The sequence below is a fragment of the Wyeomyia smithii genome, chromosome 2 (genome assembly GCF_029784165.1).
Source record: "Wyeomyia smithii strain HCP4-BCI-WySm-NY-G18 chromosome 2, ASM2978416v1, whole genome shotgun sequence".
In the NCBI taxonomy this organism is placed as follows: domain Eukaryota; kingdom Metazoa; phylum Arthropoda; class Insecta; order Diptera; family Culicidae; genus Wyeomyia; species Wyeomyia smithii.
In genome coordinates this window covers 137507649-137525199 of record NC_073695.1, presented here as the reverse complement: position 1 = coordinate 137525199, position 17551 = coordinate 137507649, and the positions used below count along the sequence as shown (strand labels likewise).

The window sequence follows — 17551 nt, the reverse complement described above, 5'->3', positions numbered from 1 at the left end:
TGTAGCAAACTTTAAAGCATTCCGATCAGAACTTTCATCATTTCTATCGAATGTGAAAGTTAATTTTCAAATTTGTCGCCAAGGCGAAATTCGTATTTTGGCCGAATCTTTTGATGGCCATAAACATCTTTTACAGTATTTGACTGAAAAGATGTATAAATTTTACTCTTTTGATGCCAAAAACGAGAGACCGTTTAAGGCTGTGTTGAAAGGTCTCTCAAATGATCAAAGTATTGATGAAATCAAAGATTGTTTGTCAGAATCACTTGGTTTTGCCCCCAACCAAGTAATTTTGATGAAACGAAAGGCAAATGCCAAAATTTTTCAAACTGGAATACACCAGGAAAATTACTTAGTACATTTTGATCGTCCCAAAGTACATAATTTAAAATGTTTAGAAAAAGCACGTGTTTTATTCAACGTGCGATTAAAGTGGGAAAATTTCAAGAGACATGGAGGAATCCATAATCTTACGCAATGTCGGAATTGTCAAGCCTATGGTCATGGAACTCGAAACTGCCATATGGCAGCAAAATGTATGATTTGTGGTGACACTAGTCACACGAAAGATATCTGCCCCGTGAAAGAGATCACTAATAGTTTCAAATGTGTAAATTGTGGGGGAAATCACAAATCTAATTTCTTTAATTGTCCTGTAAGGTCAAAAATTATTGCTTCCAGACAACGTAGGAATTCTAAGCAACCTGTTGTCAATGTGGGTATACAAAAGACATTCAATACTGTTCAGGCATCACCAGCACTTTCATTAGCAGGTGTGTCTGTAGGTAATAATTTAAATTCAGCTAACAAATTTCAGACAAAAAATCCTGTTCAGGCAACACCAGGCTGTTCATATGCCAGTGTCCTTTCAGGTAATATTTCAAATTCAAACAGTAACAAACCATTCGTGTTTGGTGCTGAAAAGTCAGGCAGTATTGATTTAGGTATTCCAACACCCGAAAAGATTGAATACCTACAACAATCCATGCTGCAGCTAATGTCCGTTTTGTTGAACTGTAACTCGATGTACGAGGCTGTTCAAGAAGGTATAAAATTTACAACTAATATTGTTATGAAATTGAAATTCAGCAATGATTTTAAATAAAGCAGTAAATTTTCGTAATTGGAATGCTCGCTCTATAAAAGCGAAAGAAGATAAATTTTTCAATTTTTTAACAGTCCACGATGTACATATTGCAGTTGTGACTGAAACGCTTTTAAAGCCAAATATTAAACTTAAAAAGAACCCGAATTTTATAGTTCATAGGTTTGATAGAATTGATGTTGCCGGTGGTGGAGTTGCAATAGTTATCCATCGTCGAATAAAACATCGTGTTTTACCCCATCTTGAAACCAAAGTTATCGAGAGTTTGGGAATTGAAATTGAAACAAGTATTGGCATTTTATTTATAGCCGCAGTGTATTTGCCTTTTCAATGCACTGGTGAGCGAAAAAATTATTTCAAGGGAGATTTGCAAAAACTCACAAGAAATAAATCTAAATTTTTAATCATCGGTGATTTTAATGCGAAACATCGATCTTGGAATAATGCTCAAAGCAATTCCAATGGAAAAATATTGTTTAATGATTGCTCGGCTGGATTTTATTCAGTTTTATTTCCAAATGGTCCTACATGTTATTCTTCTATTAGGAATCCATCTACAATTGATTTGGTTTTAACAAATCAAAGCCATTCATGCAGTGATTTATTAACTCATGCTGACTTTGATTCTGATCATCTTCCCATAACATTTTCTATTTCCCATGAAACTATTTTAAATCCCACTAGATCTGTGTTAAATTATCACAAGACTAATTGGGATACATATCGTTCTACGATCGAGGAAAATTTGAATGATGATATTATTTTACAAAATAGTGCTGACATTGACAGATCATTAGAAAATTTTAGCAGCTTAATACTCAATGCCCGGAATTTATCAGTTCCTAAGGCAAGAGTGAAATTTAATGCACCAATTATTGACAGTGAACTTCAACTTCTTATACGTTTGAAGAACATACGGAGACGTCAATACCAAAGATCTCGTGATCCCGCTTTGAAAATTATTTTTCAAGAATTACAAAAGGAAATTAAACATAGATTCACTCTCTTGCGAAATGAGAATTTCATGAGAGAAGTTGAACAACTAAAACCTTATTTAAAACCTTTCTGGAAGCTTTCGAAGGTTTTTAAGAAACCCTCGAAGCCCATTCCAGTCCTTAAAGATGGTGATTGCATTTTTCTAACGAATGAACAAAAATCTCAAAAACTTGTTCAGCAGTTTGAGAGTGTTCATAACTCCAATTTGAACGTAGTAAGTCCTATTGAAAATGAAGTAAACCAAAAGTATGTTCAGATCACCACCCAAGAATTTTTTTCCGAAGAGCTATTGGAGACAAACTTGAATGAGGGACGAACCATTCTCAAAAAATTCAAAAACATGAAAGCACCAGGAGATGATGGGATTTTCTATATCCTCATCAAAAGACTTCCTGAAAACTCTTTAAATTTCTTGGTAAAAATTTTTAACAGATGCTTTGCACTAGCACATTTTCCTACGAAATGGAATAATGCCAAAGTCACTCCAATTTTAAAACCCGCAAAGAATCCAGCTGAGGCATCGACCATTTGGTTTACTTTCCTCTATTATCAAACTTTTTGAAAGAATAATTCTTAATAGAATGATAAGACATATTAATGAGAACTCAATTTTTGCAAATGAGCAGTTTGGTTTTCGCCATGGGCATTCCACTACTCATCAGTAGTAACTAGTAGAGTAACAAATATGATTCGAACTAATAAATCTGAAGGCTATTCGACTGAAGCTGCTCTTCTAGATATAGAAAAGGCATTCGACAGTGTTTGGCATAAAGGTTTAATAGCTAAAATGTCAAATTTCAGTTTTCCGCTTTACCTCACAAAAATGATACAAAGTTATTTAACTGACCGCACTCTCCAGGTTAACTATCTAAATGGTAATTCTAATAGATTGCCTGTTAAAGCTGGTGTGCCCCACGGGAGTATCTTGGGCCCAATCTTATATAACATTTTTACTTCTGATCTTCCTGATTTACCACCAGGTTGTGAGAAATCTCTGTTTTGTGACGATACAAGCATTTCCGCAAAAGGAAAAAGCCTTCGTGTTATATGCAGTCGGCTTCAAAAAAGTTTAGATATATTTTCTTCATACTTACAAAAATGGAAGATTTCCCCTAATGCTTCAAAAACACAGTTAATTATTTTTCCTCATAAGCCAAGAGTTCATTTTTCAAACCCACCCATAACCACGTTATTAAGATGAACGGTGTGGTCTTAAATTGGTCTGATCAAGTTAAATACTTAGGGCTAATTTATGATAAGAATCTTACTTTCAAGGAGCACATTGAAAATATCCAGTCAAAGTGCAATAAGTATATCAAATGTTTATATCCTCTTATCAACAGGAATTCTAGACTTTGTCTCAAGAATAAACTGTTAATTTACAAACAAATATTTAGACCAGCAATGTTATATGCAGTTCCCATCTGGACAACTTGTTGTGCAACCAGAAAGAAGACACGTCAAAGGATTCAGAATAAACTTTTGAAAATGATTTTGAAGCGTCCTCCCTGGTTTAGCACGAACGAGCTACATAGGCTCACTAATGTAGAAACATTAGAAAATATGTCAAGCCAAATTATCAACAAATTCCGACAAAAATCGTTGCAATCCTCAATTGCAACGATTAGCTCACTTTATAGTCAGTAATATAGTTTTAAGTTTATTTTAAGTTTCGTTTTATTCTGTTTATTCCTTTTTTTTTCTTGACAAGTAGGTTTAATAATTTTCCTACAATTACATTATCTTAACTGCGAAAGCTAATAACATTCAATAATACTAAAAAGCGTACAAATATATATAATTGTGTTGAAATGTCGCCATTTGTGGCAGAACACACAATACTAATTCTGAATAGATATTTTAGTACATAAATAAATCATTACGAACTCCCCCCCTATAAAAAAAAGTGTACATGCTTAACTGAAATTACATAGCGTATTTATTCCTCTAGACTCTGAAAATACTCAAAAAGTAAATTTATTTATTGCGAATAAAAAACTTTTGAAATTAATTTTTGCTTGAGAAATGTTTATTTTCTCTTGACTTGTGAGAGCCTTTAAAACCTCCTCCCAAAATTCGGCTCTGCGTTTCGAATATATCAAACAAAAATTGTTTTGATGTGAAGTAATCATGACGTCACTGAATGTCTTTGGAGAATTCATTTTTTTTGTAGTCTAAAGAATTCCCCGAAGCTGTCGAATTTATTCGATAAAGCAAATTCCATGAAATTTCGGTTCCTGAACAAAGTTTTGGGCTTTCAATAGGCTGACCAGACGTACCGTTTTGAACGGAACAGTACCGTTTTTTCAACTATTTTTAACCGTCCCGTCTTTTTACTATTTTGTACCATTTTCGGATACTCCTTTAAAAATTCTTAAATAAAGTTTTGCATTGAAATTTCCCTGAATGGAAAATGAGTTTCCAAGCAGCCAGGATTTTTTTTAATATTACTAAGTACATTATGTGCCTTCCTGACAAGTTTTTAAATTCAAGTCATTAACTATATTCTCCAAAATTTTCACTTAAATACTAGCATGGTCAAAAACTGAAGATATGGCCAATAGCGTTGATTCTAAATATGTTTCAATAGAATAGTAAAAAAAAGTAATATAACATATTGTTTTTGATTTCAGAATGACGGCGAACAACCCAGTTGGATGGATGATTCTCTATTTATTCATTTTCAATCTTACTATTGCACAAGCATATCCTCAAACATTATCTCAAGAGCCTCAACAGATAAATCCCTCACATTACGTGAACTCACAGATAAATAGGAAATTTGCTGAAAAACCTAATACTGTCAAAAAAGTTGCGTTAGAAGATATTGATGATATTCAAACAAATCAAATTCAAGATGTTGGGTTTTCTTGGTCGAATATGCTCGGAATGTTAATGCAGATGATGTTCAACGGTGGTACCAACGTACCAACGAAATCTGATGATATAGACAATGGAGGTACATATTCACAGTCTCCTTGGGCGAATGTAATATCTGTTGGGCTTAAAATAATCACAGCCCTTCTTGGTGGTGGAACCAACGATGGCATCGACAAAGTAGATAACGGAAGCTCTCCAATGCAGGTAAACACAAAAAACATACTTTACTAATGTTTTAGGTCTGGCCCGTCATATATTTGGCAAATGGCAATCTGGATTTTAATGTAATCAATAAATAGTCTGATTAACAAATACTTTTGTATAAACAGTTATATGTTTTATTTTTGTATACATAATGTACATAATTATTTGAATATTATTAAGAAGCATTGTTAGTATTTAGCTGGCATATTTTGGACTTTTTTTTTATTTTTCAAAATCACAGAACGTGCTCGCAGCTGTGTTCACTGCAATGTTTGGTGCAAAGGATCCGGATCAAGTAAATACCATGGCAAAACAAGCTGGAGAGGTACGTATTTTTATGTAAAGACATGGTGTTCGAATTTCTATCAGAATATGTAGATATTGTAGGCTACGATATGTTGCAATACGTCGCCATTTATCTTCTCTTGAATAATTTTACAATTGATAATGTTTGCTTCAAACTAACCATAAGCTTAGGGCGTCGTTATATGAAAAAAAAAATTAAACATATTAGCACAAAGCCATAACCAAGTTGTTTGTTCCATTTCGGGCCCCAAAACGTCTCAAATTCGCTTGGCGCATTGCTTTTCAAATTTGTATGAAGATTTTTATGGGAAAACCTTTTTTCTTCGCTTTTCCCTTTCTTGAGAGCTTGAAGCAAAGGTTTCATGACTTCAAAATGTAGGTTAGTTGATATTTTACAACTTTACTATAGACGACAAAGAGCTAGGATGTTCTCAAAAATGTTGTAGCTGTTCCAATTTGCGAAAGTCGTATTATAAACTAAGTATCATTTAAAAGATTTAAAGATTTAAAGAGTGCTGCGTTTTTTAATCGCCTCGCTCTCTCTCTCCCTTCCTCTCTCTCCCATTCTCTCTCTATCACTCTCACTTTATCTGTCTCTTTGAGTATTTCTTGGTACACTAACATTCAATCTATCAACGCCAATCTATCTATACCATCTTATCCATTGAATACTTTGATTTCTGAATGGTCTATTCTCTTTTGGCAAGTATATTTTTGTTCTCTCTTTTTTTATTCTGAGATTGAGCAGGAAGAGGGTTTTGTCATCATAACTCGTTTACGTCATGAATTTTCACAGTTTGCATCTACGTGAACTCTCATATGTCATTGTCAAAATATGCATAATGACAAAAGGAAAACCTCCTGGAGCTGTCAGCACGGCTTATTGACAACACGTGTCCCGAAAATTCTCCGTTTAAGTTATTGATTATTAAGTATCTAATGATGCCAAACCTGTTGAAAAGAATAGAGATGTGCTCTGTGATGCTTTGTTTATGTGAGAAAAGTGAAGGTTTAGTAAAAAACGCAGTGTTTCACGCTTAAAAATTGAAATTTGTAAAATTTGTAATGCCGCCAAAGCTGTTGCGCGTGTGCGTGAGTGCTGGCTCTGTGCGTCGACTTTACAGTAATGCGAGCAAAGAAAAAGATAATAAATATTTGGAGAGCGAAGAGAATAGCTTTGCGGTGCACTGTGATGTGTCGCTAGGTGTTGATCGGCGTTCATTTAGCTAACATAAACATCATCAAAACGATAGAGTATTTATCGATAAAATGACAAAGCACCGCTTATTTGTTTTGTGGAGGATGGCGCGAGCGTGAAACTGCATACAGCTTGTTGCTGTTATTGTATTTGTATTGGTGAAAGCGAGGAAAGGCTGCTCCAGTGTTCCTATCTTTTATTTTTGGTGCTTTGATGATGCTCAGCAGTGAGGGTGGTTTTCCTCTCCTTTTTTAAAAGCTAAAACCAAACAAATATCAGCAGAGTCGTTATCGCCAAAAGATGTTTTTTGGAACCCTTGAAGCAGTGTAAGGTAGGAATCGACCCCAAAAATCGACCCCTAATTTTTCGCCCACCCACAAAATCTTAATAAATATAAACTTACTGTAGTTACGACAAATTATTATATCTAACGCTTTTAAAACCTGCAATGTTTCGTGTGCTATAATATTTTAAAATTTCAAAATGTCTTCTAAAATTATAATCAAAATTACGCACGATTTTCGGCCAAACCATAATTGAGACAAAAATATCTTAGTGGAATTGTTGGCATGAATCGTTTAGTTTAGTTGGTTTTCATGTTCATACAATTGCAATTCATGAAATGACTGTAATTCTAGGCCTAATTATAATGAGAAAAATTAAAATCCCATATTTTGCGCTCGCTTTCAAATTAATCCTGGACGAACTGTTATACAGTGTTTTGTTTACACAAGTGAACCCAATTTTCGACTCCGTGGTGAAATTGAAAACATTTTTTTAATTATTGAATTTTAAAATAAAAATGGTATTAAGCAAAGCAAAGCCTTGGTACATTCCGATTTAGAAGTCGACCTTCTGTTTATTAAACACAGACTTCGCAGCCAACTGTTTAGCGTACGGAATAATTGCGGGACTAGCGCCACGATCCTACTGACACTAACAGTCACTCCTGAGCCGAGACTCGAGCCTGTAATGCCAGGCTCGTTAGGCCAGCATCGTACCTCGAGACCAGCTGGGTATGCAACGAACTAAGAAATATCGCAGTATTTTTTCCAGAGGCTAGAATTTTCCGCCGCTGTTCTCAAAGTACGTGATAAGCAGATGGGATTAAATAATGTGGTTTTAACGCATAACCTGAAATACGAAAAAAAACTCAATTTAATCCACCTAGCGGTCAGACCAAGCCTTTTTCATTAGAACTTATTATTAAAATCAAAATAATAATTGATAATTATTAAAATAATATAAATATATAAAACAGATTTAAACGAACACTTCAATTTTCCAAAAAAAATACCCATTGATAATATTGGATTTATTTTTGACAGGATGCGCGTTAACGACCTTTGCTGTTGATAATTTCGTAGGGGTAAACAGGGTAGGACCGCCCAGCGGGGTTAGACCGCCCACCGTAGTTTTACTACCAAGTTATATAATAATTGAAAAATTTCTTTGACATGTCTATTACAGTATAATTACATAACATTTTCCACCCCTTTTATTTTTGATAGTGCGCGAATGGTCACAGAAATAATCAAAAACAACCTTTAAGCTGGCAACCAGTCAATGCGCTATTGTTTCGCGGCAACGGGACTTAAGGTTTTTTGTCTAAAAGTCTATTGTTTTATTCGTGAATAAACGTTTAATCGCTTGCCTGATTCTGTCTTCTTTCGGAAACATCGAATGCCGAGAGTAATCTTGTAATTTTGACTACTTTTTCGGTGAAATAAGAAAATGTTCCACTGGGGGTAAAGTCGCCCACTATACATGGGGTAAAACCGCCACGTATACAACTGTTTGTTGTTTTTCTTCAAGACCCAAATGCCTCGACACTACAAAGGGATATTTACAGTATCAGTAAAGCAATTTCAAGCCACATAGGACATCGATGTTAATCGATCATTTCCGGTTTGGTTGAAGCTTTTCTAGTAATATTTTTTTAACGCGACTAATTTTTGAAAAAAGTAAATTTGTGTAAAAATTGTATTAATGAACAAAAATAATTTAAGAGCCAGGACGGTTTGTTTGATCGGTATTACGTCTCCGGCAGAGTTGAAAATAGTAGTTTTTTACTTCCGAAAAAAGTATACACTGTGAAAAAATTTAAAGAAAAGATAAAAATAGAATTAATTTTTTTTTTAATTTATTTCAAAAAACCATGTTTTTGCCTGCAAAATCTACAAAAAGTAAGCTAAAATTTGATGGTTGTTGGATCATGGAGTAATAGAAATCATAACAGCTCAAATTTTGTAACGAATTTTTTTTGGCGGTTTGTTTGATGTATAGAGTCGTTGGATAATTTTGTTCTTAAAAAAAAACATAAAAAATTTAAAAATACGAATAACAAATTTAATAATTAATATTATTACTCTACATATAATAAGTCTTCAAAAAAATCATACAGACAGGTTTAATGAGTTTTATTTTTAGCTCAAAGACAGGTATATTATAAATTTAATATCTAGAAAAGCCCCAACTCTGAAAAATCTATTTATTTTTAAGGCCACAAAATGTTACCTAAACATTGATTTGAACTTGGATAATCAAAAGCCAAAAAAAGTTAAAACTTAGAAAAAAAATTTTTTTCAGATTGTTCACAGTGTATATTTTATAGAAAAAGAGAAAAAATACCATCTACAACTTTGTCGACAACACCATACCGATAAAATCAACCGTTTTGGCACTAAAAATATTTGTTATCCTCAAAAAATGGTGGGCGATCTTACCCCGCTGGTGGGCGGGCTTACCCCGCATGAAAAAGATCTGCACATTTTCAATGAATTTCTATAATTGAAAAAAAAAAGCTGGAAAATAAACAAAAATATTTCCGTTCTAATTTTTTTTTCTTCATCTATAATTTATTTGACACGGCACAAATACAATTTAATGTTTAACGGCGCCAATTATATCTGGTTGCTTACTTTCTAAAGTATCTTAATAACTAAAAGCAAATTTTTTATCCTCGCTGCCGACTACGAGCTGAAACTAAATCTAACTTAAAGCTAGAATGTTTTGCATTAAAAGCACTGATTTGTTGTTTGATGGTTTTCAATCGCCATAGGTAAGCAGCATATTGAATATGTTCCGCTGCTGGGCCAAGATATTACGGACTGGCATATTGGGTTGTCTCCCTCGGGACCTGAGAGTATCGTGCGGGTCTAGTTGCTGTTTCCGGATCCGGGGTCTTAACGTGCTCTTGTCGTTTGGTTGGATGTAGGCGGAAGGGAATAGGATTAAACTGGGGCGTGGATGGATTTCAGGAAAACGTATATAAGGGACATGTAGGATAGGTCACGGCTCGCCAAGACATCACGAACAGGAACAGCCGGCTGCCTACTTTCGGCCTGCAGGGAAGCTATTAATTTAGACCTGGCGTCACGGTGTACAGGGCGTGACCAAACCACATGCTCTATGTCGTGATAACCCTCATCACAGGCACAGATACCACTTTCCCCGAGCCCAACACGACGGAGATGCGCGTCAAATCTATAGTGATTGGACATAAGCCGAGACATCACGCAAATGAAATCCCGACCTACATCCAACCCCTTGAACCACGGGTTCGTCGATACTTTGGGGATTATGGAATGTGACCACCTTCCCAATTCCCCTCTGGTCCAAGCATTTTGCCAACTGATGATCGTATTCTGACGTACAAGTGCGAAAAATTCATTAAAAGCAATTGGTCTTTCATAAATATCACCGTTTGTTGCGCCCACCTTAGCCAAAGAGTCCGCTTTCTCATTGCCCGGTATCGAGCAGTGAGAAGGGACCCACGCTAAGGTAATCTGAAACGATTTTTCGGATAAAGCACTCAGATGTTCCCGTATTTTCCCCAGGAAATACGGAGAGTGCTTAACATCTTTCATCGATCGGAGAGCCTCAATGGAACTGAGACTGTCCGTTAAGATGAAATAATGGTCCGTGGGCATTTTTTTGATAATCCCTAGGGTGTACTTAATTGTAGCTTATTCTGCGACGTAAACAGAAGCAGGATTATCGAGCTTATGGGAGACGGTTAAATTGTTATTGAAAATACCGAAGCCAGTGGACCCATCAAGAAGTGATCCGTCAGTGTAGAACATATTGTTGCAGTTGATGTCTCGATATTTATTGGAAAAAATTTTAGGGATCTGCTGCACGCGTAAATGATCCGGGATTCCTCGAGTTTCTTCTATCATGGATGTATCGAAAAACACAGTAGAATCAGAAGTATCTGATAAGTCGACACGATTTGGAATATTCGAAGAAGGGTTAATATTTTGGGACATGTGATGGAAATACAATGTCATAAAACGGGTTTGAGAAATAAGTTCGATTAACCTTTCAAAATTTTCAATCACGGGACGGTTCAAGACCTCACATTTGATAAGAATACGAGAAGACAGGCTCCAAAGCGGTTTTTCAATGGTAGTACTCCAGCTAAGATCTCCAAACTCATCGTATGGGTCGACTGCATGCAACCTAAGGCGATACCCAAACAACGATATTGTATTCGCTCCAGTTTGATCAGATGTGTGTTTGCTGCGGAGCGGAAGCAGAAACACCCGTATTCAATAACAGACAATATCGTTGTTTGGTAAAGCCTTATAAGGTCTCCTGGATGGGCTCCCCACCATTGTCCGGTTATTGTACGAAGAAAATTCACTCTTTGTTGACATTTTTTCCTCAGATACCTCACGTGACAACCCCAGGTGCCTTTAGAGTCGAAACAGATACCAAGATATTTGTGTACCAAAACCTGAGAAATCGTTTTACCCATTAATTGTGTTTGAAGCTGAGCAGGTTCATGCTTCCTAGAAAAAACTACTATCTCAGTCTTCTCCGGAGAGAATTCGATACCTAGCTGTAAAGCCCAAGCAGACAAATTGTCCAAGGTATCTTGCAATGGTCCTTGCAAATCGGCAGCTTTGGCTCCTGTAACAGAGATTACACTGTCGTCTGCAAGTTGTCTTATCGTGCATGAATTTGCCAGACATTCGTCGATGTCATTTACATAAAAGTTGTAAAGAAGGGGGCTTAAACATGAGCCCTGGGGAAGACCCATGTAGCTAATGCGAAAAGTTGCCAAATCGCCGTGCGTAAAATGCATGTGCTTTTCGGACAGCAAATTGTGCAAAAAATTGTTTAAAATTGGAGAAAATCCTTGTCGGTGAAGTTTGCCCGAAAGAATGTCAATAGAAACGGAATCAAAAGCCCCCTTAATGTCCAAGAACGCAGACGCCATTTGTTCTGTGCGAGCATACGCCAGCTGAATATCTGTTGAAAGCAGCGCAAGACAATCATTCGTCCCTTTGGCACGGCGGAAGCCAAATTGAGTATCCGATAGTAGGCCATTTGATTCGACCCAATGGTCTAAACGACGGAGTATCATTTTTTCCATCAATTTCCGGATACAGGATAGCATTGCAATCGGCCTATAAGAGTTGTGATCAGAAGCTTGTTTCCCTGGTTTTTGGATGGCGATCACCTTCACTTGCCTCCAATCCTGCGGTACAATGTTTTGCTCCAGGAACTTATTGAACAAGTTCAACAAGCGCCTCTTGACATTGCCGGGTAGATTCTTCCACAAGTTGAATTTGATTCTATCTAACCCAGGCGCGTTATTGTTACAGGACAGGAGGGCAACTGAAAATTCTGCCATCGTAAAAGGTGATTCTATCGCGTCGTGACCCGGAGACGCATCGCGAACAATGTGTTGCTCAGGAACAGAGTCCGGACATACTTTCCTGGCAAAATCAAATATCCACCGACTTGAAGACTCCTCGCTTTCGTTGACCGTTACGCGATTCCGCATTCTTCGGGCTGTGTTCCAAAGAGTGCTCATCGATGTCTCCCTCGACGTCTCGTTCACGAACCGACGCCAATATCCGCGTTTCTCTGCTTTAGCCAAGCTTTTAAGCTTGGTATCAAGCTCCGAATACCGTAAATAGTCGCCAGGTATACCTCCCTTCTGGTAGGCCAAAAACGCGTCGGATCTTTGCGTGTAGACATCGGAGCACTCTTGGTCCCACCACGGAGTGGGAGGCCGTTCTTTAATCGTTACGCCGGGATATTTCTTCGTTTGGGCTTGCAACGCGGCGTCGAGAATCAAGCCCGCGAGGAGGTTGTATTCTTCAAGTGGTGGATGATGTTGAATCGAATCGACCGCTTTTGAAATCATTTCCTCGTATAACTTCCAATCGACATTCCGTGTGAGGTCATACGGAATGTCAACTGGTCGCATGCGAGTTGACCCGTTATTAATTGAAATAAGAATAGGCAAATGGTCGCTACCGTGAGGATCGAGGATTACCTTCCATGTGCAATCCAACCGTAGCGACGTTGAACATAAGGATAGATCCAAAGCGCTTGGGCGTGCTGGAGGTTTCGGGAAACGTGTCATTTCGCCGTTGTTCAAAATAGTCATGTCGAAGTCATCGCAAAGGTTATAGATTAAAGAGGAGCGGTTATCATTGTATGGGAAACCCCAAGCCACGCCATGAGAGTTGAAGTCTCCCAAAATCAAACGTGGCGAGGGAAGAAGTTCTATTAAATCAAAGAGCAGCCGTTGCCCAACCTGTGCTCTGGGAGGAATATATATTGAGGCAATACAAAGCTCTTTACCTTGTATTGTCATTTGACATGCGACAACTTCGATGCGTGGAATCGAAGGAGGTTAATACGATAGAAAGAATAGCACTTTTTAATCCCTAGAAGTACTCCTCCATATGGGGTGTCTCGATCAAGGCGAATAATATTAAAATCATGGAAGTTGAGATCAATATTTGAAGTAAGCCAAGTTTCACAAAGGGAAAATGCATCGCATTTGTTTTTATTTATCAAAACTTTAAACGAATCAATTTTTGGTAAAATACTTCTACAATTCCCCTGTAAGACAGAGATAGAATCCTTCATATACGCAGTTGAATTAGGCATCGAAGGATACAATCGCTGCAAGGAGGGGCCATTGGGCAGTCAACTGCTTCAAAAATGATCTAACTGTTGGCAGAAATGCTGTAAGAAAAATTTTAATTGGATCGGGTACATTGAAAGTTTCAAAAATCCAGTCCACAATGTCAGAAAATTTTACTAATCCAGAGTTTGTTTCATCAACTGGATGTGCAAAAGGAACAACTGGGGTTTTGGATGTTCCTGGCAGTACTGGGAACTCCTTCTGGGACTTTAAATTTGCAAGCCCAGGAGGAGTTTGCTTCGGTTTTTCCGCAGCACTGTTTGGTTTGCTTGTAACTTTCATTTCACTTTGAGAAATCTTAGGACCTTTTCTGGGAAGTTTAGGAGAGGAAATATTTTTCCTCTTTCTAGACTCCCCAGGATTGGCGTAAAATGTTCCCGCTGGTGAATCGTCAGAATCGGTTTCATCAGAGGACAACAGATCATAAGTGTTTGATGTAATGGGAGAAGTGGTAACGGTCTTCTTCAGCATCTCAGCGTAAGAACGCTTCGAACGCTCTTTGAGAGACCTCTTTATTTTATCCCTGCGCTGCATGTACACCGCACATGTGGAGAGCTCATGCTGACTCTCCCCACAGTGAATGCATTTTTCAGCATTTTTACTGCAGGAATCATCCGCATGATTCTCCCCACACTTGCCACAACGTGCCTTATTGCAGCAGTAAGCGGAGGTGTGGCCTAACTGCTTACAATTCAGGCAGTTCATGACGCGAGGCACATATAATCGCACAGGGAGACGAACCCGGTGGATCGAGACGTGGCTTGGTAGCGCTGACCCGGCGAACGTAACTCGAAACGAGTCTGACGAAGTGTATACTGTTTTGCCACCGTTGATCGATGCTGACCGCAATTGCTTGCAGTCGAGCACCTTTACATCGGGACAGGTTTTGTTTTTAAAGCACCCTTTGGCACTTTCCAGTATACACTCGACGGACAGACTCGAATCGGTTATGACACCGTCGATCTCCACGTCTCGTGCGGGTATGTAAACGCGACACTCGCGTGTGAAGAGCTCAGAGCAAGCTATATCGTTGGCCTCTTTCAGGTTACTGACCACGACACGGAGCTTGTTAGGCCGGACCTTGGAAATTTCGGTCACGCCCTTGTACTCCTTCGTCAGGTCTTTAGAAATCTGCAAAAGGTTCAACTGTTTCGATTTCGGTCCCGCCTTTGGCCGAAAATAGACAGTATAGCTGCCCTGGGCTCCGTCTGGGTAAAGCCTGGGGCGAGGGGGGACTGAAGAATGAACAGGAGAGGGGAAAACAGAAGGGTCAGGGTCAGAGGGGCTCGGGGATGGTGGCGCGGGAGGCGAGGGGTCTACATCCATCCCGCTAAGCCTAGCGCACTAGCGCCGACAAGAGCACGTACCTTTTCACTTCTCCCTTCCAGTAAGGTTGGTTGTCCGATCGTTCGAAGTTTCAGCCGTTACAGCCAGCAGCACCAATACAGCAGCACCAAACAGCCACCAGCAGCGAGCCAGGTGTGAGATCACTTCACACAGCGATACAACTCACTGTCAACTGATGGCTTCTCCTTTTTCCTCTTTTGTGTCTCGTCCACTGCTGTAGCACAATTCAGCCAGCAGCCAAATCGGCTTACGCATCAGCTGGTAGTCACGATGCGAAACAGTTGCACAAAGGCGCGACCTTGAACCCGGATTTATTTCACTCGACCAGGCAAACAATGCCAACACTTGTTCACACGTCTTTTGTTTTATATTCTATCGGAGCGATCATCGATCACACGTCCGATACTGATGCGTGTTCGGCACAGAATGTTCTAATTTTTTGAATGCGGGTATTGAATAGACGAACCTATTTGCGAAGAAAAAATGAATGAAATTTTTTTTTCTATAAATAGATTTGCTTAAGGGGGCGGTCTTACCCCGCTTACCCCTATTGATCAAACCGGTTGTGTAGTTTCTGAGATATTGAAGTTTCGTGATTTTTTTTATTTTGATACATTACAGACGAAGTTACAGTCCGATTACAGTTAAACTCAATAGGGTGTTATGAGGCAGCTATACCTTTCATTTGACACTAATTTTGTGGAAATCGGTTCAGCCATCTCTGAGAAAAGTGTATGTAGTCTTCAGAGTATGTTTCTTTTCATAGCTGGATTTCACATTTTTAAACATATCAGGCAAAGTAATGGTCCGATTGCAAAAAAAAAAAATTAATGGGGTCTTATGGGGCAACTAGACCTTCTATATAACACTGGTTTTGAGAAAATCGGTCCAGTCATCTCTGAGACACATGAGTGAGATTAAATAGTCTCCAGAACACGTTTCTTTCCATAACTTTTGAACCACATGTCCAATCTTTCTAAAATTCAATAGTTAAGGGTTTTTTAAAAAGCCTGTTCATTTAAAACTAGTTTTGTTAACATCGGTTGTGTAATTTCTGAGCTAATCAACTTTTGTGATTTTCATATTTTGATAAATAACATACAAACTAAAAATACAATTCCAAAAAAATAGGTCCAGCCATACTTGAGAAAACGAGTGAGACTGAAAAGTTGCACATACATACATACATACACGCACGCACACATACACACACGTACACACACCTACACACACAGCCACACATACAAAAAATGCCAATCGGCCCTTTGGAACACTCTCATACCTTCGGTTTTGCCAGTGATTGCTAAACCTTTCTCCCAGATGGTCTCGAGGTACGATGCTGGGCTAACAAGCCAGCCGTCGTAGGCTCGAGTCTCGGCTCGGGAGTCAGTAGGATCGTAGCGCTAGCCCCACAATTGTCCTGTGCACTGAACAGTCGGCTGCGGAGTCTGTGTATAAATAAACAGCAGGTCAAGCTCCGAATCGGAATGTAGCATCAAGGCTTTGTTTGTTTTTTGCTAAACCTTTCTAGGAGAAAAGCAAAATATAAGAGCCAATTCGCGAGAGGTGCAGGCTCCGATTGGGCTAAATTCAGCGTTTGTTTTGCTATTCAAGGTATTGAGGTTAAGGGGGATCAAACGACCCTTAAAGATGATATGCCCAAAAACTTCCAAAAAGTGCATGATAGATGTTGATGGAATTTGTGTTATTATTCTATACTAATAGTACTTCAAAACCCACAATACACAATATAGGGCAAAGAATAACATGACGAAAAAAATTTCTACTGTTCTCAACATCGCTAGAAATAAAATCTGAATAAAGTGTTTTGTAGAGTAACTCCAAAGCTTTAATTTCATGTGTAAGCCAAATGTGCCGGTCTTTTGGGGTAACTAGACCTTTAATACGACGCTAATATTGTAAAAATAGATTCAGCAATCTCTAAGAAAAATGAGTGAGTTTTAACAGCATCTGGAAAACGTTCCTTTTAATAACTTTCGAACCACATGTTAAATCATTATGAAAATCATTAGTTAAGGATTTTCAAGACAGCCTATTCATTTGACACCAGTTTTGTTAAAATCGGTTGTGTATTTTTTGAGATAATGATGTTACGTGATTTTTACATTTTGATACATAACCTCTAAATTAAAAATCCACACTAAAATTGCAGTAGCAAGACTTTTATTTGCAACTGATTTCGTGAAAATCGGCCTCACCATCTCTGAGAAAAATGAGTAAGTTTAATCTGGCTTTGGTACATGCTTTGCTTTTATTACGTGATTTCTCATTTTTATAAATAACGGATAAGGTTACCAACCGATTACAATAAATTTCAATAGCAACCTATAGGACAACTAGACCTTTCATTCGAGAAGACTAACTTTGTGAAAATCGGTCCAGCCATCTCTGAGAAAAATGGGTGAGTTTAAACAGCCTCTGGATAACATTTCTTTACATAACTTTTGAACCATATGTTTAATCGTTACAAAATTTATAGGTTAAGGGTTTTGGAGACAGCCCGTTCATTTGACACGAGTTTTGTTCAAATCGGTTGTGT

At 38.0% G+C, this 17551-nt stretch overlaps 1 protein-coding gene across 2 annotated transcripts in view; it reads left to right on the top strand.

Annotated features, from left to right (window-relative positions):
• Positions 1-17551, top strand: part of LOC129722601 (uncharacterized) — a 220384-nt gene that overhangs the window by 39743 nt on the left and 163090 nt on the right. The window contains exons 2-3 of one of the 2 annotated variants that reach the window (XM_055676190.1): positions 4735-5185; positions 5427-5510. In XM_055676190.1, coding sequence (XP_055532165.1) covers positions 4736-5185; positions 5427-5510 — 534 coding nt within the window. In that variant the 5' untranslated portion in view covers position 4735. The remainder of the gene's footprint in view (positions 1-4734; positions 5186-5426; positions 5511-17551) is intronic. The other variant, XM_055676191.1, reaches the window with a different exon arrangement.